Here is a 25006-nt window from a genome sequence, read left to right on the forward strand (position 1 = left end):
GGGGCCGTCCCGGCGTGCTCCGCGCCGCGCGCGCCACGCCCCTTCCCGCCATCCTCCGCGCTCTCTCCGGCCCGGCCGCCGCCCGCGACGCAGGCTCCGCCATCATGAAGTAAGAGGCCCGATGGCTCCCCTGTCTGCCATCCACTGCCATCCGCTGTGCGGAGGCTGCGAGGGCCCGCGCCCGTCCCCTCCGCCAACCCTCTCTCTGTCTCCAGTTCTCTCCCTCTGTCCCCAGTTCCCTCCCTCCTTCCTCTATTCCTTCCTCTTTCCTCTCTCTGCTTCCCTCCCTTCCTCCCTCTTTCTGTCTCCCCCTACCCTCCTCTCTGTTGGTCCCTAATCTTTCTCTCCCTCGCAGGGTCGAACTGTGCAGCTTCAGCGGGTACAAGATCTACCCGGGCCACGGGCGCCGCTACGCCCGCACCGACGGCAAGGTGAGCCCCGCGGTGCCTGGCGCAGCAGCGGGAAAGAGGGTCCTGCGCGGTGATGGGGGAGGCCTCGGTGCTGTGTCCGCCTGAAGCGTCGGTTTTGAGTGGTGTCCGTCCGAGTCCAGACGTCATTTGGGCCGCGGGGTCAGCTGCGCTGTAGCTTAGGGGTTTGGGAAGGGTGTCTTAAAGCATGCGGTCTAAAATACGGAAGCTTTGTAGGAAAGGTTCCTTAGACATAATTGCATCCAGTGCTTCGATTTGCTCAAGCAACCAACTTGACTTGTGAAGTTGAGTGTAGATACGAGAACCCAAAAGAGCACTCCTCCCTCATAAAGACAGGACTGTCATAAAGAGAAATACACTACTCATATCTACAGGAGGAGGGTTGGGGAAGGGGGTTGGGGTTTGTGTATCCCAGTACAGTCATCTTGCTGTACAGAATCTCCCTGTACAGAAATGACAGCTAAGTAAAAAAGACTTAATAAATCCTCAGGTGCTCTGCTGGGAATTAATTTATGCTTTAAAATGGCCTGATGATTCTGCCTGTTATTCTAGGCAAGAAGGTCTGTGTAACTATGCAAGAAGGTGGAGTATTGGTTGCTGTGTATTCTCTAGACCAAGTTCTGACTGACGCATACAGGAAGTAAAGAGTTACTTGAGGTCAGATGCTTTAAAAGCGTGATGCTGGACACGGCTCCTCATGCTGCACCTAGGATACAATGCATTAGGCTTTATTATGAGAGAACTAAATTAGGCCTAGAAAATTCCTTACAATGGAATGCTTTATATGACATCAGTTTAATCCATGGAACAAAATTCCAAACTTTCATTCTTGAATTATCTTTTAAAATTTTTAAGTGAGACCTGTGTAATGAAATACAAAAGCATCACGTTTGAAAAGCACTGAATCGAAGAATTACTTGATCAGTTAACATAAACTGCGGTTGTGTCTTTTGTAGAAACCAAGTTTAAACAAAATACTTTCCCTTTCCAGGTGTTTCAGTTCTTGAATGCAAAATGTGAGTCTGCATTCCTTTCCAAGAGAAACCCCCGTCAAATCAACTGGACTGTTCTGTATAGGCGTAAGCACAAGAAAGGACAGTCAGTGAGTATATAACCAAATAATGGCACTCCAAAGTTTTCTATCAAAAGATGTGGTCATTGGTTTGTTAGAATAGAAGCAACTTCAGTAGGCTGGTGTTACCGGGATGAAGAGGGGCCAGTAACGGAGAAAATGTAGACTCCTAGAATTACTAGGTTGGAAAAGACCTTTAAGATCATCAAACCTAACTGTACTTGTCCACTACTAAATCAACTACGGGTGCATTTACATGAATTCACAAGCTGCTTTATGTTAGAAAGGTAACCAATTCATCAAAAGCATTGTATTAGTATTCTACCATTTCTTTGAGGGACCACTTGGAACCACAGTAGGTTCTGTATGAATGGCATATGTTTTTAAAAAATAGTTTTAGAGAAAGCAGGTAATGCTGCTTAATGTGCAGACTTTCTGAAAGTTTGGACCTGGAAACTGCCTGAATGGTGATAGGATATAAGTCATGTAGCATGACGCAGTTCATAGGTTTATTAAAGTTAGAAAAGACTTCTAAGATCATCAAGTCCAACCGTTGGCCCAACACTACTATGCCTGCTAAACCATGTCCCGAAGCACCAGTCTGCACAATTTTTTTGAACGCCTTCAGATAAATAAAATACCCCATTTCCCTGGGCAGCCCATTCCAATGCTTGACCATTCTTTAAGTAAAGAAATTTTTCATAATATCCAATCTAAAACTCCCCTGGCACAACTTGTTAAAAATTGCACAGCAGTAGAGCATTTAGAAATGCTTACATATATGTTAAGTCGGTGTTTTTACCAGTTTGTTAGGAGAATGAAAGATGCTCAGTGACTTGTACTGCTGCCCAGCACAGTGATCCCACTTGAAACAGGTGAGGGGTGTCTTCCTTTCAGAAGATTCCATCAAAGTGGACTTCATCCCTTCCTTTTTTTTTTTCCTGGCAGTCACAGAAAACTGAACTTCTCATATTTTTCTGTAACATTTTTTTTTTTACACCTTGCAAAGAATATGGTTTTTACCTGTTTATCCACTTTGGCAAATTAAGAAATTAGTTACGTCCAAAGTGAAGAGTAAAATTTTGCTTCTGTACACTGTTTTGTAATAGCTTCAGTCTTATTAGCAGCTTGTTTCTGTAATTGTTCTTAGCCTTTTATTTAATGTCTGTGATAGCAATTACCGGTCTTTATCTTCTCCCATTTTAGGAAGAAGTACAAAAGAAGCGTACACGTCGTGCTGTTAAGTTTCAGAGAGCTATCACTGGTGCATCTTTAGCTGAGATTATGGCTAAAAGAAATCAAAAGCCTGAAGTACGAAAAGCCCAGAGGGAACAAGCTATTCGGTAAGAAATCAGAGATAAGTGGAGCTGTCTCGGACCTTTCACAGATTAATGCTTTTCATACAAGATGAATTCTAGATGATTTCCATATTTTACTAATTTTTTTGTAGTTTGTTTTTTTAAAAATAAGTATATTTGGAGGTAATACTGGGTGATCTCAACAAGAGGTAATAGTAGCAGCAGAGAAGGGTCTCTTCTTGCCTTCTCCCTTTGTGAAAATACTGTTTTTGTCACATAATTCTGTTGTCTCTGTAGTTGTCTCCTAGAGGGTAGTGAATGCAGAAGGTAAACGTGAATGCATTCATTTCTTGATCTTCGGGAGCTCTTATGGTGCTGAGACAAAGAAACAATAAATGGCAGGCGCTGATAACTGTTAACTCTTTTTTCTGTGAATCAACAGGGCTGCAAAAGAAGCCAAGAAGGCTAAGCAGGCAACCAAAAAAACAGCTGTTTCTGCTGCAAAGGTAAGATGCAATAGGTGGATAGAAATAATGAAATGGAATATACAGTGCTGTAACACAGCATTCAGTTCCAGCAGTTACCTGGAAATTCTCATTTGTGTTTGGAAGAAGCATTTGCTTATATTTTTTTATCTGGAAGAATACCTAAACAGCTGATTAGAATGAACCTTTTTTTCAGAATACATATTGCAGTAAAACAGCTTTCTGCCCGCATGTCAGAGAGTCTCAAAAGCTAAAACCTTGTCTGGATGCAGTATCTTCACTATTGACAAACTTGGTATCGATGTATTGATGAATGCTAGCATCTATTTCATGATTACTTATGAATTAATAACATATGCTGGCATCCTACATGTTGTGGGTTTACAGTGGTGTGTAACCATCTGTTAATGTGACTCTACTCTGATAGATTGTAATTCTAATCTCATCTAAATTGCCTAATTTCTGTCAAGAATCTTAAATAGACAGGGATGCTTTCAGGACTGCAAATAAATTGTTTTCCTTCACTCATACTTTATTTCTCTGCAGGCTCCTACAAAGGCAGCACCTAAGCAGAAGATTGTGAAACCAGTCAAGGTTTCTGCTCCCCGTGTTGGTGGAAAGCGCTAACTTGCCAAACTGTTAGCCATGCTGAATAAACATCTGACTAACTTTCATAACTTGTGCCATGTTCTCCTCAACTGTGTGAGATTTGATGAAGAGAATTATCAGTGGAAAAAAACTGCCTGGCTTTACAGACTAAAAAAAATCATGCCATACAACACTTGGTTTCTTAGACAACCTACTATATTATCACACATTTCAGTCTTTAATGAATGGCTCAGGTGTTGGGGAAGATGGAGCTGATGTTTTTAGGAGTTGTTTGTAAAAGGAACAGCTGAAGGACAAAACAGCACATAAGTACAAGTTTATTCTGTATTAGAAGAGGTTTCTAAGCTCAGTGATGCAAACTAAAGGGTGCACAAAACAGTACAGTCTGTGACTTAAAAAGGCTAATGCATTTCTTGTGAAATGCACATGGCAAGATGTAGAGGATCAAAGGAGGAATAGGCTGAAAAAAGGGAATGAATTATTTCATGGACTGCATAGCTGTTACATGCAAGGGTTCAGATGCAACTCCTGGGTCAGGAAGTAAAACCTGGATTGCTGGAAGCTTTTGTCAGGAAAAGGATGGCTGTGAAAGCTGAATGAGCTTCAAATGCAGCTGATGGTCTTACTTACTTCAAGCTCTTTTAGGTTCATATTTAACTTCCAGAATGCAGACGGATTGCCTTTAGTAACTGCCCTCCTTCCCACCTCTGGAGGGAATGGCCATGTTAAAATATTCATGTGAATTATCTATCTCTTTACTTTGCATTATGTAGACAGTATGTCCAAACTGCTGTAGTTTTGATGGATAGTAGTTAGCCTTGGCAAAGCCACGTCCTCTGACTTACTAGAAGCACAGAAGAAAATGAACCTTATTTTCTGCATCAACTACTTCTCAATTTCTTAATGCCACATCTTAATGCCTGTTAGCTTTGGTGGCTTGTTATCTTACTACCCTAATCAGGAAAGCAGCTGTCTTTAATTATGCTTCCTGCAGTTCTTTTGGGCTTCAATCATGGTGGCTGTAACGATCACTATGAGTTACAGGTTATATTTTGCGTTGTATCATAATTTGCTGTAGTTTATTAATAAAATAGATAATGGGTCTGGATGACGGTTGCAACCCATTTAAAATAGGTCTAGCTTGGTTATGTTAGTGGAATTTGCACCATTGTCTTACAAACAGTTGTGCCTTTTGCTTAAAAAAATAAAAAATGAAGGCTTTGAAACTGGTTAACACACTTGAAAGTGAAGAACACAGAAACTGGAGGGGGAAAGAGGGAAAGGAAAACTGTTACTGGGAAAGGAATTCTTAATAATTTAAAACTGAAGGCTGAAAACACCAGTGAAAGTTACCTCTCCTGGTCATGACTGTATAAAATCTTCACTGTATCAGTGCCTTATATAAAGCACCAGGTAGCTGCATGCAGGCATGCTTGTGAAACTTTTCAGCTGGCAAGCTGAAAGTGAAGACAAGCTTTTACAATCAATCTGCTTTAAATATCGTTAATGATATATAGAAATCAATTTAGATATAACTAATTAGCAATTCTAATGCTTGATGTTAGCAGGTTTTGGTTGCCTGGTACTGCAGAGGTGTACAGAAATGCTTTAGGATTACTTTTCATGAGTTCTGACTGATACAATGAGATGGAGTAAAGAATAATAGCCCATCAGGTTACTCCTCCCACAAGCTATGCTTCAAGTGAGCAAGGCAGGATATTAGCGCAGGGCATTAACCTGGTGTAACTGCACATTATTCATCCCATAGATATAATGCAATGAATTAACATGGAAATTAATGAAGTCTTGTTTATATAATGCAAAGTAGCTGATTCTCTATTAAATATTTATCACCAAAAATGGAATACTTAAAATTTTTCATATGTTTTACAGAATAATTCAGGTTGAAAAGGACCTCCAGAGATCATCTAGTCCAACTCTTCCCTCAAAGCATGTATGTTTAGATCAAGTTGCTCAGTTGAGCATTCAGCTGAGTTTTTAACAACTCCAAAGACAGGTTCCACAGCTTGTTAGGGCAACTTGTTCCTGTATTTGACTACTGCCATCGTTTATAAAAAAAAAGATAAAATAACCCTTATATATAATTAGAATTTCCTTTGTTCCTGTGCCTGTTGCCGTGCAACTCTGAGAAGAGTTTGTATCCAACTTCTCTGTATATGGTGAGGTAGCTGTGGACATCAGCAAGGTCCTCACAAGGCCTTGCCTTTTTAAGGCTGAAAAAGCCCAGTGCTCAGCTTTGCCTCCTAGCTCGCACTCTAATCCCTAACATTCTTTGTCACCGCCTGCCTGAGTCATTCCATCCAGTCGGTATCTTTATATTTGGAGGGATCACAGTACTCCAGGTGCTGTCTCACAACTGAGCACAGGGGAAGGGTTGCAGCTGGCTACACTCCTGCATCTTGTTCGGGCTTCTGAAGCATTTCAGGTCTCTGTTAAGGGTGTAGAGCAAAATCGTGATGGAAGTAGTTACTATTACAGAAAGTGGAATACTTTGATTTAAGCTAGAGTTAAGTTCATCACAGTAATTGTATCTTTTGAAAGTTAGGCAGAATGTCCCTCTGAGAGCAGACAAAAAAAAATTGTCTGTTTTTCCAGACAATGTTCATTAAGGAGCTGATAACACAGTGTGTTCGGTGTGATCTGTGCTGAGCAGCTGTGTCTGCTGCAATCCTCTCTGTCGGCAGCTTTTCCCTGTCTCAAAGGCAAGGTCAGGCTGAGCTGGCTCCAAGCGAGCAAGAGATTTGACTGTTGTGAAGTGCATAATAACATTAAAATTAGTCCTTGGAAAGTAATAGAATATGCCTAAGATTCCTGGGAAATTTATCCATGTGCATGTCAGTGGGAAATCCATTCCGTCCCAGCTCTTGTCTCTCTGCACACGATTGATGGAGATCGCTCCCTCGCGTTGCCCAGGACTGATAATGGACTCTTGCTTTCTAAAACTCCAAATCGAGTCTTGGAGAGTTGATTTGCCGGCATTTTCGGTATCAGTCGGGTCAGAACTCGGACAAGGAAAGCCTTTCCACAAACAACCGAGCGGCCCACGCCCCGGCTGCCCCGACGGCTGCGCTCACGCCGCCCCGCGAAATCCCACTTCCAGTCCTCCCACAGCTACTGCTCCCGCGGCAATCCCGAACGGGAGGCTGCTCGTTTCTTAGACACGGCTATAAGGGCAGGCTCTGTGGAGCTTTCCCCACTCCTACGGCCGCGGCCATGGCACTCCTCACGAGCTTTGCCCGGCTCCAAGATGGCCGCCCAGCCCTTCGCCCGGCCTGTCCTTTGCCCGGCTTCAAGATGGCCGCACCAGCCCGTCTCCCGGCCTGTCCTTTGCCCGGCTTCAAGATGGCCGCACCAGCCCGTCTCCCAGCCTGTCCTTTGCCCGGCTCCAAGATGTCGGCGCCTTCCCCCTATACGAGCGGCGCCTTCGCCGCGCGCACGCCCCTCCCACGCGCGAGGGCTCTCGACCTCACTTCCTCTTGTGCAGCAGCCATTTTGTCTTTCCGCCGCTTTTGCCGTTGCCCGAGCTTTTCTCCCTCCCACCCGCCGCCGCTGGCTCCGAAACTCCAGTTCCCCCCCGGGGCCCGGGCTCCCGCCGCCCTCCTTCCCCACGGGCGGGGAGCGGCGTGACCGGCGAGCGGGGGGTTCCCCGCAGGTGCCCCCCCCGCCATGTCCAGCGAGGAGAGCTACCTGGCGATCCTGCGGTACCTGACGAACGAGCGGGAGCCATACGCGCCGGGCACGGAGGGCAACGCCAAGCGGAAGATCCGCAAGGCGGCCGCGTGCTACGTGGTGCGAGGCGGCACCTTGTTCTACCAGCGGCGGCAGCGCGACCAGCAGCGCTTCGCCGAGCTGGAGGTGGTGTTACAGGCCGAGCGCCGTCGGGGGCTCATCCGCGCCGCGCACCTGGCCCCGGACGGCGCGCACCGTACCCGCCTGCAGACATGGCAGGGGCTCTCGCAGAAGTACTGGTGGAGAGGTGAGCGGGGCGGATAAGGGGGAAGAGGGACGGGGGGTAAAGGGGGAACAGGAAGATAGGGGGGAAGGAAAGGTAAGTGAGGGGAGGGAAGGACGGGGATGAGGGGGTACGGAAAGATGAGTGGGAAAGGGAGGATAAGGGGGGGGCAGGAGGATAGGAGGGTGTAAGGGGGAATAGGAGGGATAATGGGAAAGAGGAGGAGGGAGGAAACGAGGGAGGGGAGGATGGGGAAGGAAAGGTAGGAGGAATAAGTGGGGAGAGAGAAGGATGAGGGAATTATGGGGGAAAGGAAAGGGGGAAGTAGGGGGAGGGAAGGACGGGGATAAGGGGGAAGGGGAAGATGAAGATGGACAGGAGGATAGAGGGGATAAGGAGAAAGGAAGATAGGGGAAGTGAAGGAAGAGAGGATTGGGGGAAGGAAAAGTAGGGGGGATAAGTGGGGAGAGAAGGATGGGGGACAAAGAGGGACAGGAGGATAGGGGTAAGGGGGTAAGTAGGGGGAGGGAAGGACAGGGATAAAGGGGAAGATAGGGGAGATAAGAGGGAAAGGAAAGACGGGGGAAATGAGGGGCAGGAGGATGGGGAAATAAGGGGGGAGGGAAGAATAGGGATGATGGGGAAGGGAGGATGGGGGATAAGGCTGAGAAGGAGAATAAGGGAAAATAAGGGAAGAGAGGATGAAGGGATAAGTGGGGAGAGAAGAAGGGGGAGAAGGGAGGATGGGGAGGATAAGAGGGGACAGGAGGATGGGGAGGATAAGTGGGGAGAGGAGGATGGGAGAAATGAGAAGTGGATGGAGGAAGGAAAGGTAAGGCAGTAAGTGAGGGGAGAGAAGGATGGAGGGGAAGGGAGGGAAATAAGGGGGGACAGGAGGATGGGGGAAATAAGTGTGAGGAGAGAAGAACAGGGGGTTAAAGAGGAAGATGGGGATAAGGGGGAAAGAAGAGGGGAAGAGGAAGATAGGGTAGGATAAGGGGGGACAGGAGGATAGCAGGGGTGAATGGGAGGGCAGGGGTATGGGAGAATAAGTGTAGGGGGGGAGGATAGGGAGGATAAGTGGGAAAGGAAAGATGAAGGGGAGGATAGGGGGCTAAAGGAGCAGAGGAGGATAATAGGGGACAGGGCAATGGGGGGAATAAGGGGAGACAGGAGGATGAGGGGTTAAACGTGGGGAGAGGAAAATGGAGGGGATGAGGAGGGAGAGGAGGATAGTGGGGAATAGGAGAGGATAAGAGAGGGTAGGGGGAAATAAGCGGGGAGGAGAGGATAAGTGAGGAGGCCTGGCTGATGCAGGGAAGACGACCATAGGAGCCTGGGTTCGGGATTGCAGCCCTCTGCATCCTGAATTTATGCAGAGGATGGCAGGGGGGTGTGTGCCCTCCCGGGAGAAGGCAAGGTGCTGGCTGGTGCTTTCACACACCCTGTCTTGAAGCACATGGTGTGCAGGCTGCGGCTGGGGATCACTCCTGCTGTACCAGTTGCACCTTGGTCAGCAAACCTTACGTGGTAGCAGTGCTTTTTGGAAAATAAGGAAATACAGAACATGGCTGTCCCCATCCAAGTATTGTGTACAGCTTGCTTAAGGTAGGAGTTTCTCCACGTTTACGTCCTGTGTAGGGCAATAATCCACTCCACATGACCTAGTTCAGCTTTTAACATCATGATAACTTTTCTAGCTGGTGCATGGATGGTGCATTTCAACAGTAGAGTGCCAGTGGTGGTTTGTAGTCCTTGCACTCATTGTTATATTTATCTCTTTCTTCCAATGGAAAACTGAAAGACCAGACTAATTCTCAGTTGGGTCCTGAGTGATGTCATAGCAGACAGAAATGGTAGTTTATGAACAGCAATAACTGCCCGTCAGGGCTTTCTTTTGGCTGAACCAATCACTTGATATCTGCATTCCCTTTGGATTTGGTGTTCTACTTTAAGTCTTATCTATCTGTTAAACAAATGTCCCGCTTTTCTGTTGCCCAGGACCAAGTCTCTGTACTGCTTTTATGGTCCATCAGTCAACATGTCTGTCATTTCAGCTTTAGTTCTCCCTATTTTAATTTGGAGGCTTTTTGTTCTAGTTGCAGCCCATCTGTGCAGTCCAGGTCTCATTGACTGGAAGATATTTGATGTGAAAAAGGACCATTTTGGATGATGGTGGTCTTGCCTTTATTGGGTTCCTCATCGTCTGCCTGATACTGGCCTGTTCTAGCATTTCCTGCCATCCTATGCCAGAAACTTCCTTAATGGACCTCAGGAGATCTTCTGTTTGTCAGAAGAGGGCATACTGTATTCTACAGCTTTTGATCTTATTGGTTACCTTTGTTTGCACAGCCTATATCCTTTTATTTCTCTTGCACTGTGAATACCAAAACGCATGCCCTGCTTTCAGTTCAAATGTTTTGTTTCTTGTCTGCGTCTCCTTGAAAACACTGTTTTCTCCTGCCATTATAATACTCTTCTGCAACTGGTGGACAGTGGCCTTGACCCAGCCATCATCCTGATACGGGTGCCAGTCTTTCTGCCTGCTCTGTAACTGGGAAGCAACAGGCTAGAGTGTGTCCGAGTGTCCAGGAATGGTGTTAAATATGGGAACTGAAGACCAGAAACCTTCTGTCCTGGGAACTAGACATCGTTTTGGATGAAAACAAGGAGATGTAGAAATGTTTGAAATGGGCATAAATGTCTTTGGTTGCTTGAAGTCCATATTTTCTTGACACTTAGAGAGATCGGTATGTAATGACTGTGGATCTCATGCTTTGAAAAGGTGTGAGCAGTGCAAGTTAGCCAAGTTTTTGAGCTGTGCTATATTTTGAACTGGAGAGAGAGAGACATGACTAGTTTTATAAATGCTTTTATATTGTCCTAGTGACAAAAACGAATTTGGGTGGAAAGCCATACACTAGAAGTGCTGTGGTACCTAGAAGAGGACACTGAGCTTAGGAACCATTGAGTATCTAAAATTATTCAGTTACACTGATTAAAGTAGTGGTGGGAAATTAATTTCTTTAAATTCTAAAGTCGTGGGCAGTTAATGTAAATCTCTGTTAAAAATACCTATCAGTGTCCTTGCATATAACACGGTTGGTCCCAATTTTGCAAAATCCTTTAGGTGAGCCTTCCAATTCTTATCCCCTTCAGTAAGAGCAAGCCGAGATCCACTTTTGTGGGCTTAACATGGGATCTTTCATTGTTGTGGGATTCTTAGGGTGAATGTGTAAATAGAAATTTTTTTTTCTAGCGTTATTATCTTTGTAGGATGGTCTGCTTGTTATAGTGATGTTTCAAATGTTCTATGTCAAATTAACAGTGGGTTACAGTAGAGACATACAATAGTGTGAGAGAAGCAGAACTGGTAAAAAGGAGGAAGGTATTAGTGCTGACTGGTTTTTTTTTTAGCAAGTATGTAGTATTGTTTTGCTAATCACCTACATATTCAATTAAGTGTATAAGGTAAATTAAGTTAAGATTAGAAGCCTAATTAAGCTCTGTTAATTTTTCTTAGGTATTCTTAAGCAGGTTAAAGATTACATTAAAGAATGCAGCAAGTGCCAGGAAAAGCTAGATCGCTCTAGATCTCTGTCAGATCCATCTGAAATGCTAGAGGAACTAGGATTGGATGCAAAATCTCATGAAGATAGTAATGAAACAGATGATGAATTGAGTAATACAGCATCAATCCCAGCTGCATCCCCAAAGCCTGTGAAGAAGAAGCCAATAGCAAAGCATGAGCTTGTATTTGTAAGTACCATAGTTTGATCTGACTGTATGCAAGATGTTTGTTAATGTGTTCTTAGTCACATACTTATTTCCCATTGTTGTGATAAACTTGCAACAAGAAGATGATGTAATTTTTGGCAAAGATATTTAATGTGTAGAAACGGGTTACTGGTGTATGTGACATGAAATTAATTAATAGTGTGTCATCTTTGGAAAACAAAATCACTCTGACTTCTATTTATAAACATAAGACCCAAGGGAAAATTAATGGTAAATGTAGAAGTAGTTAAGCACCACATACAAGATTCTAATGGAATCTATCTCTGTTGCTTAATAAATGATACTATATTTATATGTAAAATTCTTGATCATAATGGAGTCTCGTACACATGTAAAGGCATTTGAATCTAGAAACCGTCTGACTGTAGAATTGAAAAAAATGGTCAAAGAACAGTTTGAATACCTGTGTCTTTCCATTTTCCTAGTTGTCTGTTTTAACTGCGTTTGGAGGGAGGGTGAGACTGGATGAATTTAAAGAAAGAAAACAATAATAAAGTTAAGCCGTGTGTTATATGGGCTTGAATTGATTGCATGGTTGCAGAAAATGTCTTTCTGTGTGAATGCTTGAAAAAGCACGATCTAAATGTAATGAAGTTCTCATAATGTTGTTTATGACAGGTTGACAGTAAGGGCCTTGTGAAGCAGTCATCTTCCAAACATTGTCTGTCAGTCTTAAAGCAACTGAATCAGCAGAGGCTTTCCAATCAGTTCTGTGATGTGACTCTGCTGATTGAAGGAGAGGAGTACAGAGCTCACAAATCTGTCTTGGCAGCCAACAGCGAGTACTTCCGAGAGCTCTTCATTGAAAAGGGAGCTGTCTCTAGTCATGAAGCTGTAGTGGACCTGTCAGGTGAATTGTTGTGGGTTTCAAAGCTAGAAATCGTAATATCCTAAGTAAGGTGTACAGTATTTGATTTGGTCTTTTTTGAGTGTTCAAGACAACCAAATATTTTTTTCTTGCTTTTTTCAGTCTTTTAATATAAAAGTATTTTGTGTGGACTTCAATGCTAAAGTAATTGCTCTGGTTTTGCATAATCTGGTATTCTGTGTTGAATGGACTATGTGATTTCATCTAAAAGTTTCTGAGAAACTTTGGATTGATTGCTTAGGTGTATTTCCTCCTTGTATTAGTCACAAACATTAAAAAAGGGAACACAATCAAATGCTTGAATGCATCAAGAGAGGATGTTTACTGTCTTCCCAGACAGCTGTTTTGCTGAACAAATGTCAAATTGTTTCTTGTGTCTTTAAAACACTGTTATATGTGTTTCTGCTTTTTCTCTCAAACTTTCTGGTTCCTAAAAGATAGGAGATGATCCTAAAATAAATGTTCTAAAAATAGCTTTGTAGTGATGAAGAATACTGTACAGGAGATATGCTTGCTGTGTTGTGTTCTGGTTAGATTCTTAACTGTGTCTGTCTCTGCATGAAGAATGGATTTCTAGTATGATGGTCCAGAAGGTCCCCCCAAATTAAGTATTTGATATGTAATCTACAAAACTGTGGAGAATTATACCAAATGCTTGTTTTTAAGCACTTCTATCTATATATCCTTATCTTCATTTTATTCATTGGTCACTTTCTTGTCTTATTTTTCTGACACATTTGTTGTTACTTAAGTCCTGACTACTTTCTGAATGTAGCAGGTCCAGAAAGACTTTGGTTGAATTGGGGTTAATCCGCTTCAAAAATGTTGTGGCTCTCCCAGCATCTTGAAAGGTTTATCTGGGGAATTTTATTGTGAAAATACCTCAGTTCTACTTACTTATTGGAAAACTTGTCAGAGCTCACTTCCACTTAGAAAATACACAAACGGGACAGTTTTGCATAAATAATAAGTGATTGAGTCCCAGTGGTGGGGCTTCAATGTTAATTGCAAGTGTATTTCACTCCAGATTTCAGACTTGATGGTATCAAAGGTGAACTGTTGTATCCGTCATGGGGTATTTTGGTGTACTTTGGGGTCATCAGTGTTTGCTCTAATCTCTTGTTTTATTCCTGGTAGGGTTCTGCAAGTCCAGCTTCCTGCCTCTATTGGAATTTGCTTATACTTCAGAATTAACTTTTGACTTCTGTAGTATGGCAGAAGTGGCCATGCTTGCCCGGCATCTCTTCATGTCAGAGGTCCTTGAAATCTGTGAAAATGTGCACAAACAGATGGAAGAGAAACAGATTACAGTGTACCAAAAGGGAGATATTCAAACGGTAGAGTCAACACAAAATTTAGTAGAACAGACTGAAGCTGAGATGCATCCTGTAGATGGTGCTGAGCAACCTGAGCTCTCAGCCGGTGAAGTGCCAGTAGCTGTAAATGGAGCTCTTTCCTCTGCTGGGCCAGAGGAGACAGCAGCACCCCAGCCTGACCTCTTGCTCCCAGAGCCTGCGAAGCCCACACCAGATGATCTTTTAAAGCCTGTGAAGCAGTGTGAAACAACTGAAAAATACGTCAAGATAGAGCTGCTGGAGAGCATTTCAAACAGCACTGTATCTCTCACAGAGGCTGAGCAGTCAGCTGTGGAAGCCATGGACACACGAAGTCAAAGTGATGCTGAGATAAATCAAAATGAAAGTGGTAAAGCAAATGTGGATACTGCTTCTGAAGACTCCTCGGAAACACTCAAGCAAAAACATGGCATGCATAGTACAGAACAGAGCATTTCAATTTCACAACCAGAAAGCCTAGCTTCAAGCCAAGATGATACGTACAAAAGCAAGCTTCGCCAGCGTTCTGTTAGTGAAGGGGGATATATCAGATTGCATAAAGGAATTGAAAAAAAACTACAAAATAGAAAGACAAATCCTAAATCTGCAATACAGCAGGTATTCTATGTGTCTTTAGGCCCGTTGTCAGTAATAATCCAATGTTTTGAGACCAATCTCAAAGGGATGTTTCCCAATTTCAAGCACTGGCAAATGTTTTTCTTTTTTGAGTGATTAACGTTATTGCAAAACAAAGTAACTCCTAAGATGTGACAGTTGTGCAAAAAGACCATTGGCGTCAAAATTCCTTCCATATGGAAAATCTTTAGAGTTCTTGGCGACCTTAGAATCTTGAATATCTCCTCACTACTTGTTGTGGTTAAACAGAAGGTGTATCTTCCCTAAAATGATTAATGATCTGGGAATTTAATTCTTATCTAGTATGTGTGTAGGTCAGCCATAGACTTCATGTTTATCTGTTAGAGCAGTGAGACCCTACATTCGTTTAAAGTTGAAACAGAGTGCCAGGGAAAGAATGGAACACAGAATGAAACAGAATTTCAGTGCCGGGGAAAGTCATGGAACGGGTAATCTTGAGTGCTATTGTGAAGCGCATGCAAGAGAACCAGGTGTTCAGGCCCAGTCAACATGGGTTTACAAAAGGCAGATCTTGCCAAACTAACCTGATCGCCTTCTATGACAAAATGACTAGACTACTGGATGGGGGAAAGGCTGTGGATGTAGTCTTCTTGGACTTCGGTAAAGCCTTTGACACAGTTTCTCACAGCATTCTGCTTCAGAAACTGTCAGCCTCTGGCCTGGATGGGCGCACACTCTCCTGGGTTGAAAACTGGTTGGATGGCCGGGCCCAGAGAGTGGTGGTCAATGGAGTTAACTCCAGCTGGAGGCCAGTCACAAGTGGGGTTCCTCAGGGCTTGGTACTGGGTCCAGCCCTGTTCAATGTCTTTATCAATGATCTGGATGAAGGCATTGAGTGCACCCTCAGCAAGTTTGCGGATGACACTAAGCTGGGTGGAAGTGTGGATCTGCTGGAGGGTAGGGAGGCTCTGCAAAGGGATCTTAACAGGCTGGACCACTGGGCTGAGGCCAATGGCATGAGGTTCAACAATGCTGGCTCCTGTGCTTGGGGCACAACAACCCTATGCAGTGCTACGGACTAGGGGAAGAATGGCTGGAGAGCTGTACAGAGGAGAAGGACCTGGGGGTGTTGGTTGACAGCCGACTGAACATGAGCCAGCAGTGTGCCCAGGTGGCCAAGAAGGCCAACGGCATCTTGGCTTGTATCAGAAACAGTGTGACCATCAGGTCCAGGGAGGTGATTCTCCCTCTGTACTCAGCACTGGTGAGACCGCACCTTGAGTACTGTGTTCAGTTCTGGACCCCTCACCACAAGAAGAATGTTGAGGCTCTGGAGTGTGTCCAGAGAAGAGCAACGAAGCTGGTGAGGGGGCTGGAGAACAAGTCTTATGAGGATTGGCTGAGAGAGCTGGGGTTGTCTCCAGAGCCTGGAGAAGAGGAGGCTGAGGGGAGACCTTATTACTCTCTACAACTACCTGAAAGGAGGTTGTGGAGAGGAGGGAGCTGGCCTCTTCTCCCAAGTGACTGAGGACAGGACGAGGGGGAATGGCCTGAAGCTCCACCAGGGGAGGTTCAGGCTGGATATCAGAAAAAATTTCTTCACAGAAAGAGTCATTGGGCACTGGAACAGGCTGCCCAGGGAGGTGGTCGAGTCGCCTTCCCTGGAGGTGTTTAAGGAACGGGTTGATGAAGTGCTTAGGGGCATGGTTTAAGGGAGTGTTGTGAATGGTTGGACTCGATGATCCAGTGGGTCCTTTCCAACCTGAAAAAAGAAAAAAAAAGAGCGTTGGGAATGAAAAATTTGATGTTGTATGTAAACCTGAAAACTTAGTCATAAGTTACGATAATGCAATCCTGCTAACTTCAGATTGGGGTCAGTTAAAAAATGGTTTGAAGAGCTCTTTTATGAGCAATTCAAGCACTCAGATTTATTAAATGTTTAGGAATTGTACAAGTTGTTTCAATTACTTTTTTTTTTTTTTAATGAAACTGTCTTCTTTCTCTTTCCCCTTAAGGAGCCTTTACTCTTCTAGTGTTTCTGGATAGATGTTCACCTTGCTGAGTGTTAATACATCTGTTTATATGACAGAGTACGCTTTGCATTATTGATTCCACATTGGCTAAATCTTAGGAAGAACTGTTAATTGCCAGAGGTGTTCTGTGAGATTTTTACATACTAGAGCCATCAGTCCCACAGGCAGGGAAGAATTTGTCTTGATTACAATGCCCTCCTAGATAGACATCATGGCATTAGTCTTCTTTTACAGATGGATGACTTAAAGCCCAGATGTTAAAACTGACACAATCAAAGTACTTGACCAGCGTATTTATGATGGCTGGAGAATTATAAGGTTTTGTTCTGTTTTGGGAATAACTATATTCAGGAACAGCTCCTGTTAGCTTATTTTGGAGTTTTTAAATCTAGCCCCTTAACAGTTGAGTTCTACAGACAGTGGCCACCTGTGGAAAAAATAAATTGGCTTAGGTAATTGCTCAGAATTGGACTCAGGAATAGGTTTCTGCTTTCCTAGCTTATTTAATAACTTTTAGCATTTTTGTCTCATTCCTCCCTCAACTCCCCTCTGAGCCACCGAATGTCATATAAGCATTGGGGAGGAGATGCTCCTTCCTGGGTTTCCAATTTTGACACTGGAAGTATAACTGGAAAGAGAGCAAAAGTGCTGCTGACTTTTGAATTAGAGTAACTGCATTGGCATGGAGACATTGGGGATGAAACTTGCTTTGTATAAATGGATTATTTTTCAGGCTCTTACTAATCATCTACTAAACAAAGTTATTTTTGTGGCTTCACAATTTAGCCAAGTTTGCATAAGTTTTCAGAGCAACAGCAAAGTTTTAAAAAATTACAATGTTGTCTGTGTGTTGAGTTTCAATTTGGTTTTGAGATGTGTAAGAGCTAGCATGTTTTCAAAAACTGTGAGATGCTTCAGTTGTTGAGATACCAGGAAGAAGAAATAGGGATGCATGTGCTTTTTTCCCTTGCTTTATTCTCAGAAACCTGAAGGGGAGATACCCAATACAGGAATTATCAGCCTGATCACTTACAATTTGGCTTTTAAAGAATCTGACAGCGAGTTTCTACAAAGGAAAATGAGGCTATGAGCTTCAGGTAGCACTGCCAATACCGCCTAACAAAAATTGCTAGTACCTAATGAAAAAAAAACCCACTAGAAAAGCTGAAATGCTTTTAACCAGAAAGAATTTTGCATGAGTACTGTAAATTTTTTTTATTAATAGTTTAGATTTTGCTGTCTGGTAGTAATTAATTAGGCCACTCTTTTTTTTTTTAATCTGATGACTTCTGTGGTAAAGCAAATGTAAATTCTGAAAAGGGAAGTTGAGAATTTAGGAAAGGTTTGAAAACATTTGATAGAAATTGTGACTGACTGAGTATTTTGTGGTTCCTTTCTAACTATCTGCCTTAGTTTTTACTTAGGCAGTTACTCAGAAATGAATAGTTGGTTGTCTCTGAACTCATAAGTCGTTGTCTGCTTATTAATTATAATGTTTATGGTTTTAAAACAAGACCAATTTTTCATCCACCATGAGATCTGTAGTTTTACAGTGAACTGAGAAGGGGTAAATTTGTAGCAGCTAAGTAAACTGAGCAAAATTGAGTGGTCTTATAGTAACACGTAGAAATATCAGCTTTTAGTACTAACTTTCATAGGAAATGTAAAATACAGTGTAGTAAAGTTCATTGAAGGTATATATTTTTCCAACTTAGGTTGCAATGAAGCTTGTACAAAGAGGGAAAAAAATGAAACAGCCCAAAAGAGAGACTACAGAAAATAATGAAGAAGAAGCTCAGCACAAATGCACTGAGTGTGGAATGGTGTTCCAGCGGCGCTATGCACTTATAATGCACACACTGAAACATGAAAGATCCAAAGATTATAAATGCCCGGTAAGTTGTTGTTTGGCTGTTTGTTTTTTCATCTGTAAACCTCCTTTGTGAAAATTAATTCAGTAATTCCATTAATAATTATAGTTATGGATTTAAGAGATGCATGAAGCCCTGATCTGGATTGGGGGGGTAAAATGTGGTGCAGCCACATGGTCTGACAGCACTGTGTGGCTGGGAATGCTAGAGTGAGTTTTCCTTTTAAGCTTAGCGGTAAATTTGCAGTTGTGTTTAGATTAGCCTGAAAGTTAGCTTCATTGGGTTGCGATTAGTGGTTCTGTCAGTAGCCATGCAATTCAAAACTTACAGCTATTAATTAACCTGAGATAAAATATTGGAATCGGGTTATAGACCTAGCTAATCATATTGCTATACTTAAAACCCCTGACTATTTTTTTTTTCTAAATCATTTTTGTGTATTGAATGTGAAGTAAAGTTGTAATACTTTCTTTTCCAGTTGTGTAAAAAAGAATTCCAGTATGGTGCTTCCCTTCGAGCCCATCTCGTCCGGCATACTTGGAAGACCGAAGTGAATAGTCCAGCTGCTAATGCAGAAGAGACAAGCGTGTCTTCAGTGAAAGGGAGAACTAAACGGGAATTTATATGTGATATATGTGGGAGAACACTACCTAAGCTCTATTCCCTTAGAATACATATGCTCAAACATACAGGTGTAAAACCACATGCATGCAAGGTAAAGAGAAAGTCCTTCTACTGTGTAATAAAGTATTTTATTAATGACACTATCCAAAAATTTAGGTTAACTTAGGTCACTTCAAAATGGGGGAAAAAACTACTGTAAAATTCCTGATGAAAATTCTTGTAGTCCAAGACTGAGAAAACTAGAATGAAGTTGAATCATCAAAGTTCATATTCCTGCATCTAAAAATATGTCTTCGCTTGAATATTCTATTTCTAACTGACCAGTTCTGCTACTGACATGAGATCACAGGCTTGGCTGTCCTGGTTCTCAGGAAATCCAGGAAGTTTTGTTCTGCTTGAAGTTAAAAACCTATTACATGGTGAGTTTTATTTGTCTTATTTGACCGGATATGTTTTTTTTCAGGTTTGTGGGAAGACCTTTACGTATAAGCATGGATTAAAAATGCACTTAGCTCTCCATGAAGTACAGAAACAGTTCAAGTGTGACTTGTGTGAAAAGTCTTTTGTCACAAAAAGAAGTCTTCAGGAACATATGAGCATTCATACAGGTAGGTGATGAGAAGGATTATGTTGGTTGGCTCTTGTATGCTGCTGGACTTCAGTGTTCAAGGAACTGTTTAAAAAAAGTTTCTCCTTTTTCTTCTACTGGTCAGGCGGCTGAAACAGAGGTAAGTTGTCATTTTACATTTATTTTCTGGGCTTATTTTAGTGTAGTTCAACATTATGCCAATTTTCTACACAAGAACAGGGAATCATGGTTGGTGAATCATGGTTGGTCTGTTCCTATGTTTTTATTTACATATTTATGCCTATATCATGTCAATTCAACAAAGATAGGTAGCAGGCTGGAATGCTCTGGAGCAGTTATACTTCCAGCCTATCCTTTCAGAGGAAAGCATGCCAAGTTAAATCTCTGATAATCTCCGTATATGTTTTACAAGACTTGCTGTAAAAATACTAACGTTTTATAACACCTAATATCTTAAAAGATCTTATCACACGAAAAGATAATAATGTAATAATAACATAAAAGCAGAGTTCTGAAATTGTAATGTGCAGAAATCTACTGCAGTTTTTGTTTCCCCAGCTGGATGGAATTAAGAGTAATAGATATTTTTTAAGGCAATTTGTTCCAGAAATGAAAGAATTTATATTAGTACTCAGCACTCCTAAATTGATGAATTTGAGTGGAAAAACTTTTGTTTTAAGGTGGTGTTCCACAAATTCAAGATATAAGTCATCTATAAGTAGTGCTGCACTGCTAGAGAAACTGCATATTATATGAACACGGGCAATTGGGGTTTCTTTTCACACAAGAGGGCAATTTTTTAGACTGTTATTATTTCTTGTCTAACTAGTTGCACCCGTGTTTTAAAAAAATGTTACAAAGTAGCCACTCCCCTCTCTGTGTATTATTACATGGGTACATAACAAAATACACTTAAAAACTCCTTCTGTGTGCAATTAAACCAACTTCTCTTTGCAGCACTGCTCTGACTATTTAAGATAAATTATATAAGGAAAAAACACGCTCACAAAGCACTCCAGGCATATGGAGGCCTGGCTTCATAACGTGTTTTGTTTGGGTTATTTTTGTCAGGCGAATCCAAGTATCTTTGTTCCATCTGTGGAAAATCTTTCCATAGAGCATCAGGACTCAGTAAACACATAAAGAAACACCAGCCAAAGCCTGAAGTTCGTGGATATCAGTGTACTCAGTAAGTTGTTGAGGGCGGGGGTTGGTGGTCTTTTTTTCTTAGCATTAGTGCTCCTTGTAGTCTTAAAAGATTAAAAGCAGTTGCTTGTTGTAGTGTAAAACTGTTCACTGGCCTGGAATGACTTTTTTAAAGCACAAGAGTAAAAAATGCACTTTTGTTAATGTACGCATTGGGGAGCAAAAGCTTGGTTTTCAAATGTTACCTACCTCTAGTTTCGTACAGTAGTTTTTTAATGAGTATCTTTGTGCTTGTAGCTGTCATTGGTAGCTATGTGGTTTTAAAGCATCCTTCCTGGACAGGTAGAAGAGCGGTAAGCTTGTCAGAGGCCAAAGGCCTTCAGTCTGTTCTTGCCCTTTTTTACTGTAATAGTTGATTTCAGTTTAATTTGAAAAGTTCCTATACAGTCTATGTTGCCATGTACTTGTGTGCGCTGCAATACACGCTTTTTTTTAGGACACAGCTCTACATGAACATCATGAATTAAGACTTTTGCTGACTATTGCAGTTCATTAGCAAACTTATATGACCACTTAAATATCTTTGCATTATGGGCTTCAGTTTAGCAGAAGCTCTGTAAGTAGAAAGAGCATGTCTCCTAGCACATTAGCAAAACATGGATACTTTTTCCATGACCAAGCAGACTATAGAAGAACCTTTCAAATTATTTTCCTGAACTGTTTGTGGAAGTTTTCTAGTGAAGTAGGTATTTGATTAAATTGCAATAATTACAGTGTTACAAGACGAAGAGATGCAGATCATCAGGCAAAGATGTCTGAAGTGCAGAATTTCTTTCAGAGGGAGAAAGCATGTTTCTGATTAGACTGACCTCTGTAGTTTTTCTACCAAGAGGAGCCTAGTGATTTGCAATTTTATATATTGGTCCTATAGCAATGTATAATTAGAGGGAAAACTAGGAATTTACCTTCAGCAAGCTGAAGAATGATTATCACTACTTTCAGATGCTTTCTTGTAGGATTCTGAATTTGTTTTTTAATTTCTAAAAAAATACATTTGAGCATTGCAAACAAATCCTGATTATCTTTGTATCAATAATCCTCTTTGGTTAAGGGAAGAAATGTCTGTTACTGTCCTGATAAGTTCATATGGTGTAATACAAATTTCTAGTGGCTTCCAGTCAGTGTGCCTTTGATTGTTCCCCATGAAAAGAAAGAATGTAGTTACCCATAGCAGATAAAAATGTTTCAGTAGTCCTCAAGTTATATTCCGGAGATTGTGTTTTTTATAGATAACTGATGATATAATAGGTGTTGTCTTCTCAAAGTCTTCAGTTGCCATTAAAGAAGAGGATTACAGTGCCTTTGTAATCAGGATCACTAAGATCTTTCTTTACTGTTACAGGTGTGAAAAGAGTTTCTATGAAGCTCGAGATCTTCAGCAGCATATGAACAAACATTTAGGTGTGAAGCCATTTCAGTGTCAGTTCTGTGGAAAATGTTATAGTTGGAAGAAAGACTGGTATTCTCATGTAAAGTCCCATTCTGTCACAGACCCTTACAGGTAAGAGGGAATTCATTTAACAAATGAAATTGTACTAATAAAAATGAGGTTATACTGACCCACAGCCAGTCAACAAGGAACTGCCTAGTTCGTTGTTAAAGTATCAAGTGACTGATGTTAACTGGGCTCTTGAGTGCTTGAGAATGGATGGGTGACTTCAAATAGTGTGGTCCAATTGATAATCTGCTGGCTCAATCCTGGAACTAATACATTGTAAGTTGAGTTGGAAGAGGATAAATATGGTTGATGAAGTTATAAATGCTTTGTATGTGATCCTACTTCTCTGGAATGGTAAGTGGAAGATTTGTGGCTGTGAATAAGAACAAAATGTAGCTCAGTCCAACAATATTCTTTCTAATTATGGAACTATTCCTTTGCCCACTGTAATTAAAGTGCATTTTGATTTAAAAATGTAACATGAGCATAGAATAATGTTTTCAATAGATTTCTCATTTAACATGTTTTAGGTGTAATATATGTGGTAAAGAATTTTATGAGAAAGCTTTGTACAGAAGACATGTACAGAAAGCCACACATGGTAAAAAAGGAAGAGCGAAACAAAATCTGGAACGAGTTTGTGAGCACTGCGGAAGAAAATTCACACAACTCCGGGAATACAGGAGGCACATGAACAATCATGAGGGTATGTAGAAAACAAGTAGTCATGACAACCCTCAACCCCCAAAATCATGATGGGGAGAAAACTAATTGTTTCTCTGAGTCTGTGTTATGTCCTGCGTTGCAAGATGCACAGAAGTTACAGATTGTCTCCGGTTAGTTTTATGCCAGTCTTGGTTTGCTAATTTGCTTCCAGTGATTCCCAGAGGTGGCTGTTGAGATCTTTCTAAAACTGCAGTCACACAAAGGGACAGTGAGAAATTATCCTTCTCAGAACTTTAATGGAAGAGGTACTTTTTTAGAAGTGATTAAAAGATCTATATCTAGCACAAAATTGGATGCAAAAGATTCTCCAGTTTGAAAAGTACACACAGTTAACCAAATAGTCTTCAAACAGGAGAGTGATTCGCCTGAATTTAAAAAAGGACCACTGTTTGAAATTAGTCAGCCTCATGATTTATAACAAGCAGTAAACTATATGATGTTTGAAGAAAATATGAAAGCATTTTATAGTAACAGACGTTTTCTCTTGATTCCTAAGCAGAGAAAGTGTGCTGTAATAGGTACCCTAAATCTACAGTAACTGTTACAGTGGAAAAGCCAGTAATGAAATAGTGCTTGTTGCTGCCAACCACAAAACTCAGATGTTACAAGGGAGAGTAAGATTATAGAAACATCAGATGTGGTATTTGAACATAAGTGGTGTGGAGGAGGAGGAGGAAAAAAGCTGTAGCGACATTACAAGCTAACGAGAATAAGCGCTGATTTGATGAGATGTGTACAGTGAGATTTACAGAAACAGTATGACTTAAGGAGGATGTAAGTGACAAATTCTGTTAAGTAAAACCTGATTTCAGAAAGGCATCACCAGCAAAAACTAATTAGAACTTTATTAAGCAGTACATTCTTAAAATAGGGGAGAGAGAATAAAAGTAATTTTGAAAACAAAAAAATTTAAAAGTGGAAAATCTTATCATTGAATGTTATATTGTAGTACAGAAATGGTAAACAATCTTTTATATGGAAAAAGTTACAGTATTTCTTTTGTTCTTTCATACTGCTCTCCTCCCTGTCATTTCTCATCGTTGTGCATACATATTTATGAGTACTGACAGTCATCTTTTCCTTGCCTTCCCTTTGAGAACAGGTGTGAAGCCATTTGAATGTCTAACTTGTGGAGTAGCCTGGGCCGATGCACGTTCATTGAAGCGTCACGTGAGGACGCATACTGGAGAACGACCGTACGTTTGTCCAGTGTGCAATGAAGCTTACATAGATGCCCGGACACTACGGAAGCACATGACCAAGTTTCATAGGGACTACGTACCCTGCAAAATTATGCTGGAAAAGGACACTCTTCAGTTTCATAACCAAGGAACGCAGGTGGAGCACGCCATCAGCATCTTAGCAGCAGACATGCAGGAACAAGAAACTGAGATTAGCGTTGGTGGTGGTGAGATTGAGACTGTGGTAGTGACAGGAGAAACACTTGAAGCCATTGAAGCAGTTGCGGCTACTGAGGAATGTACATCAGTCTCGACTCTTTCTGACCAAAGCATCATGCAGGTTGTAAATTATGTATTGGCACAGCAGCAAGGACAGAAAATGGCTGAAGTGACACAGGCCATTGAAACCGTAGAAGTAGAAGTGGCCCATGTTACAAAGACAGAGCAAATGTAGTAAATGAGAAAGCAAGAAGGGTGAGGTCTTGGATAGCTACGAATCCGAGCCTTACAGTGATACCTGTTTTCAAGCAATTAATCCCTAGTTCTGAACGTCTTGGTGACAAAATACTGCACTATACATTATGGGGAAAAAGTTAAGATGCTTCAGTATGGGCCAAGGCTTTGAGGACTAAGATTTCTGCACTGGCCATAACTGTATTAAAAAAAAAAAAAAAAAAAAGTTGGAATAATGTTTTCTGTGTCCTGGAGTAAGTATCACGCTGTAACTTTTAAAAAACAAAAAGGAAAAAAAAATATTAAGAGGCTGCACTAAACGCTAGAAATGCACAGGTATCGGTAGTGGTTTCTTCTGATTTTATGTGCATTTCATCAAGTTTGTGAGCAAATTACCTGTACTGGATTCTGCCTGTTTACTCC

At 41.7% G+C, this 25006-nt stretch overlaps 2 protein-coding genes across 4 annotated transcripts; both read left to right on the top strand.

Moving 5' to 3' along the window:
- The first annotated feature begins 52 nt into the window (after positions 1-52).
- On the top strand, positions 53-3960 carry RPL24 (ribosomal protein L24). The gene is made up of 6 exons (XM_054066007.1): positions 53-109; positions 356-431; positions 1420-1530; positions 2707-2843; positions 3241-3304; positions 3830-3960. The coding sequence occupies exons 1-6, from the start codon at positions 105-107 to the stop codon at positions 3908-3910; spliced, it is 474 nt and encodes a 157-aa protein (XP_053921982.1). The 5' UTR covers positions 53-104; the 3' UTR covers positions 3911-3960.
- Positions 3961-7419: 3459 nt separating this feature from the next.
- Positions 7420-25001, top strand: ZBTB11 (zinc finger and BTB domain containing 11). 3 transcript variants are annotated; one of them, XM_054065893.1, is made up of 12 exons: positions 7873-7889; positions 9965-10615; positions 11389-11624; positions 12282-12513; positions 13669-14483; positions 18211-18390; positions 18845-19081; positions 19454-19598; positions 20651-20768; positions 22128-22286; positions 22754-22929; positions 24052-25001. In XM_054065893.1, exons 3-12 carry the CDS (start codon positions 11481-11483, stop codon positions 24582-24584), a joined length of 2739 nt encoding a protein of 912 aa, XP_053921868.1. In that variant the 5' UTR covers positions 7873-7889; positions 9965-10615; positions 11389-11480; the 3' UTR covers positions 24585-25001. The 3 variants fall into 3 exon arrangements, with proteins under 3 accessions (XP_053921853.1, XP_053921868.1, XP_053921860.1); XM_054065878.1 differs by lacking the exon at positions 9965-10615 and having other exon boundaries at positions 7420-7889; XM_054065885.1 differs by lacking the exon at positions 7873-7889 and having other exon boundaries at positions 9116-10615.
- The last annotated feature ends 5 nt before the right edge of the window (positions 25002-25006 follow it).

Source organism: Cuculus canorus, chromosome 1 (genome assembly GCF_017976375.1).
Source record: "Cuculus canorus isolate bCucCan1 chromosome 1, bCucCan1.pri, whole genome shotgun sequence".
NCBI classification, from domain to species: domain Eukaryota; kingdom Metazoa; phylum Chordata; class Aves; order Cuculiformes; family Cuculidae; genus Cuculus; species Cuculus canorus.

Excerpts from the sequence above, each read along its gene's own strand:
- ZBTB11 (XM_054065878.1), top strand. The coding sequence starts at position 7,580 with ATGTCCAGCGAGGAGAGCTACCTGGCGATCCTGCGGTACCTGACGAAC. Across the intron at positions 7,890-11,388 it reads GCAGAAGTACTGGTGGAGAG|GTATTCTTAAGCAGGTTAAA; the intron begins GTGAGCGGGGCG and ends AATTTTTCTTAG. Across the intron at positions 20,769-22,127 it reads CGTGGATATCAGTGTACTCA|GTGTGAAAAGAGTTTCTATG; the intron begins GTAAGTTGTTGA and ends TTACTGTTACAG.
- RPL24 (XM_054066007.1), top strand. Across the intron at positions 2,844-3,240 it reads CAGAGGGAACAAGCTATTCG|GGCTGCAAAAGAAGCCAAGA; the intron begins GTAAGAAATCAG and ends GTGAATCAACAG. Across the intron at positions 3,305-3,829 it reads CAGCTGTTTCTGCTGCAAAG|GCTCCTACAAAGGCAGCACC; the intron begins GTAAGATGCAAT and ends ATTTCTCTGCAG.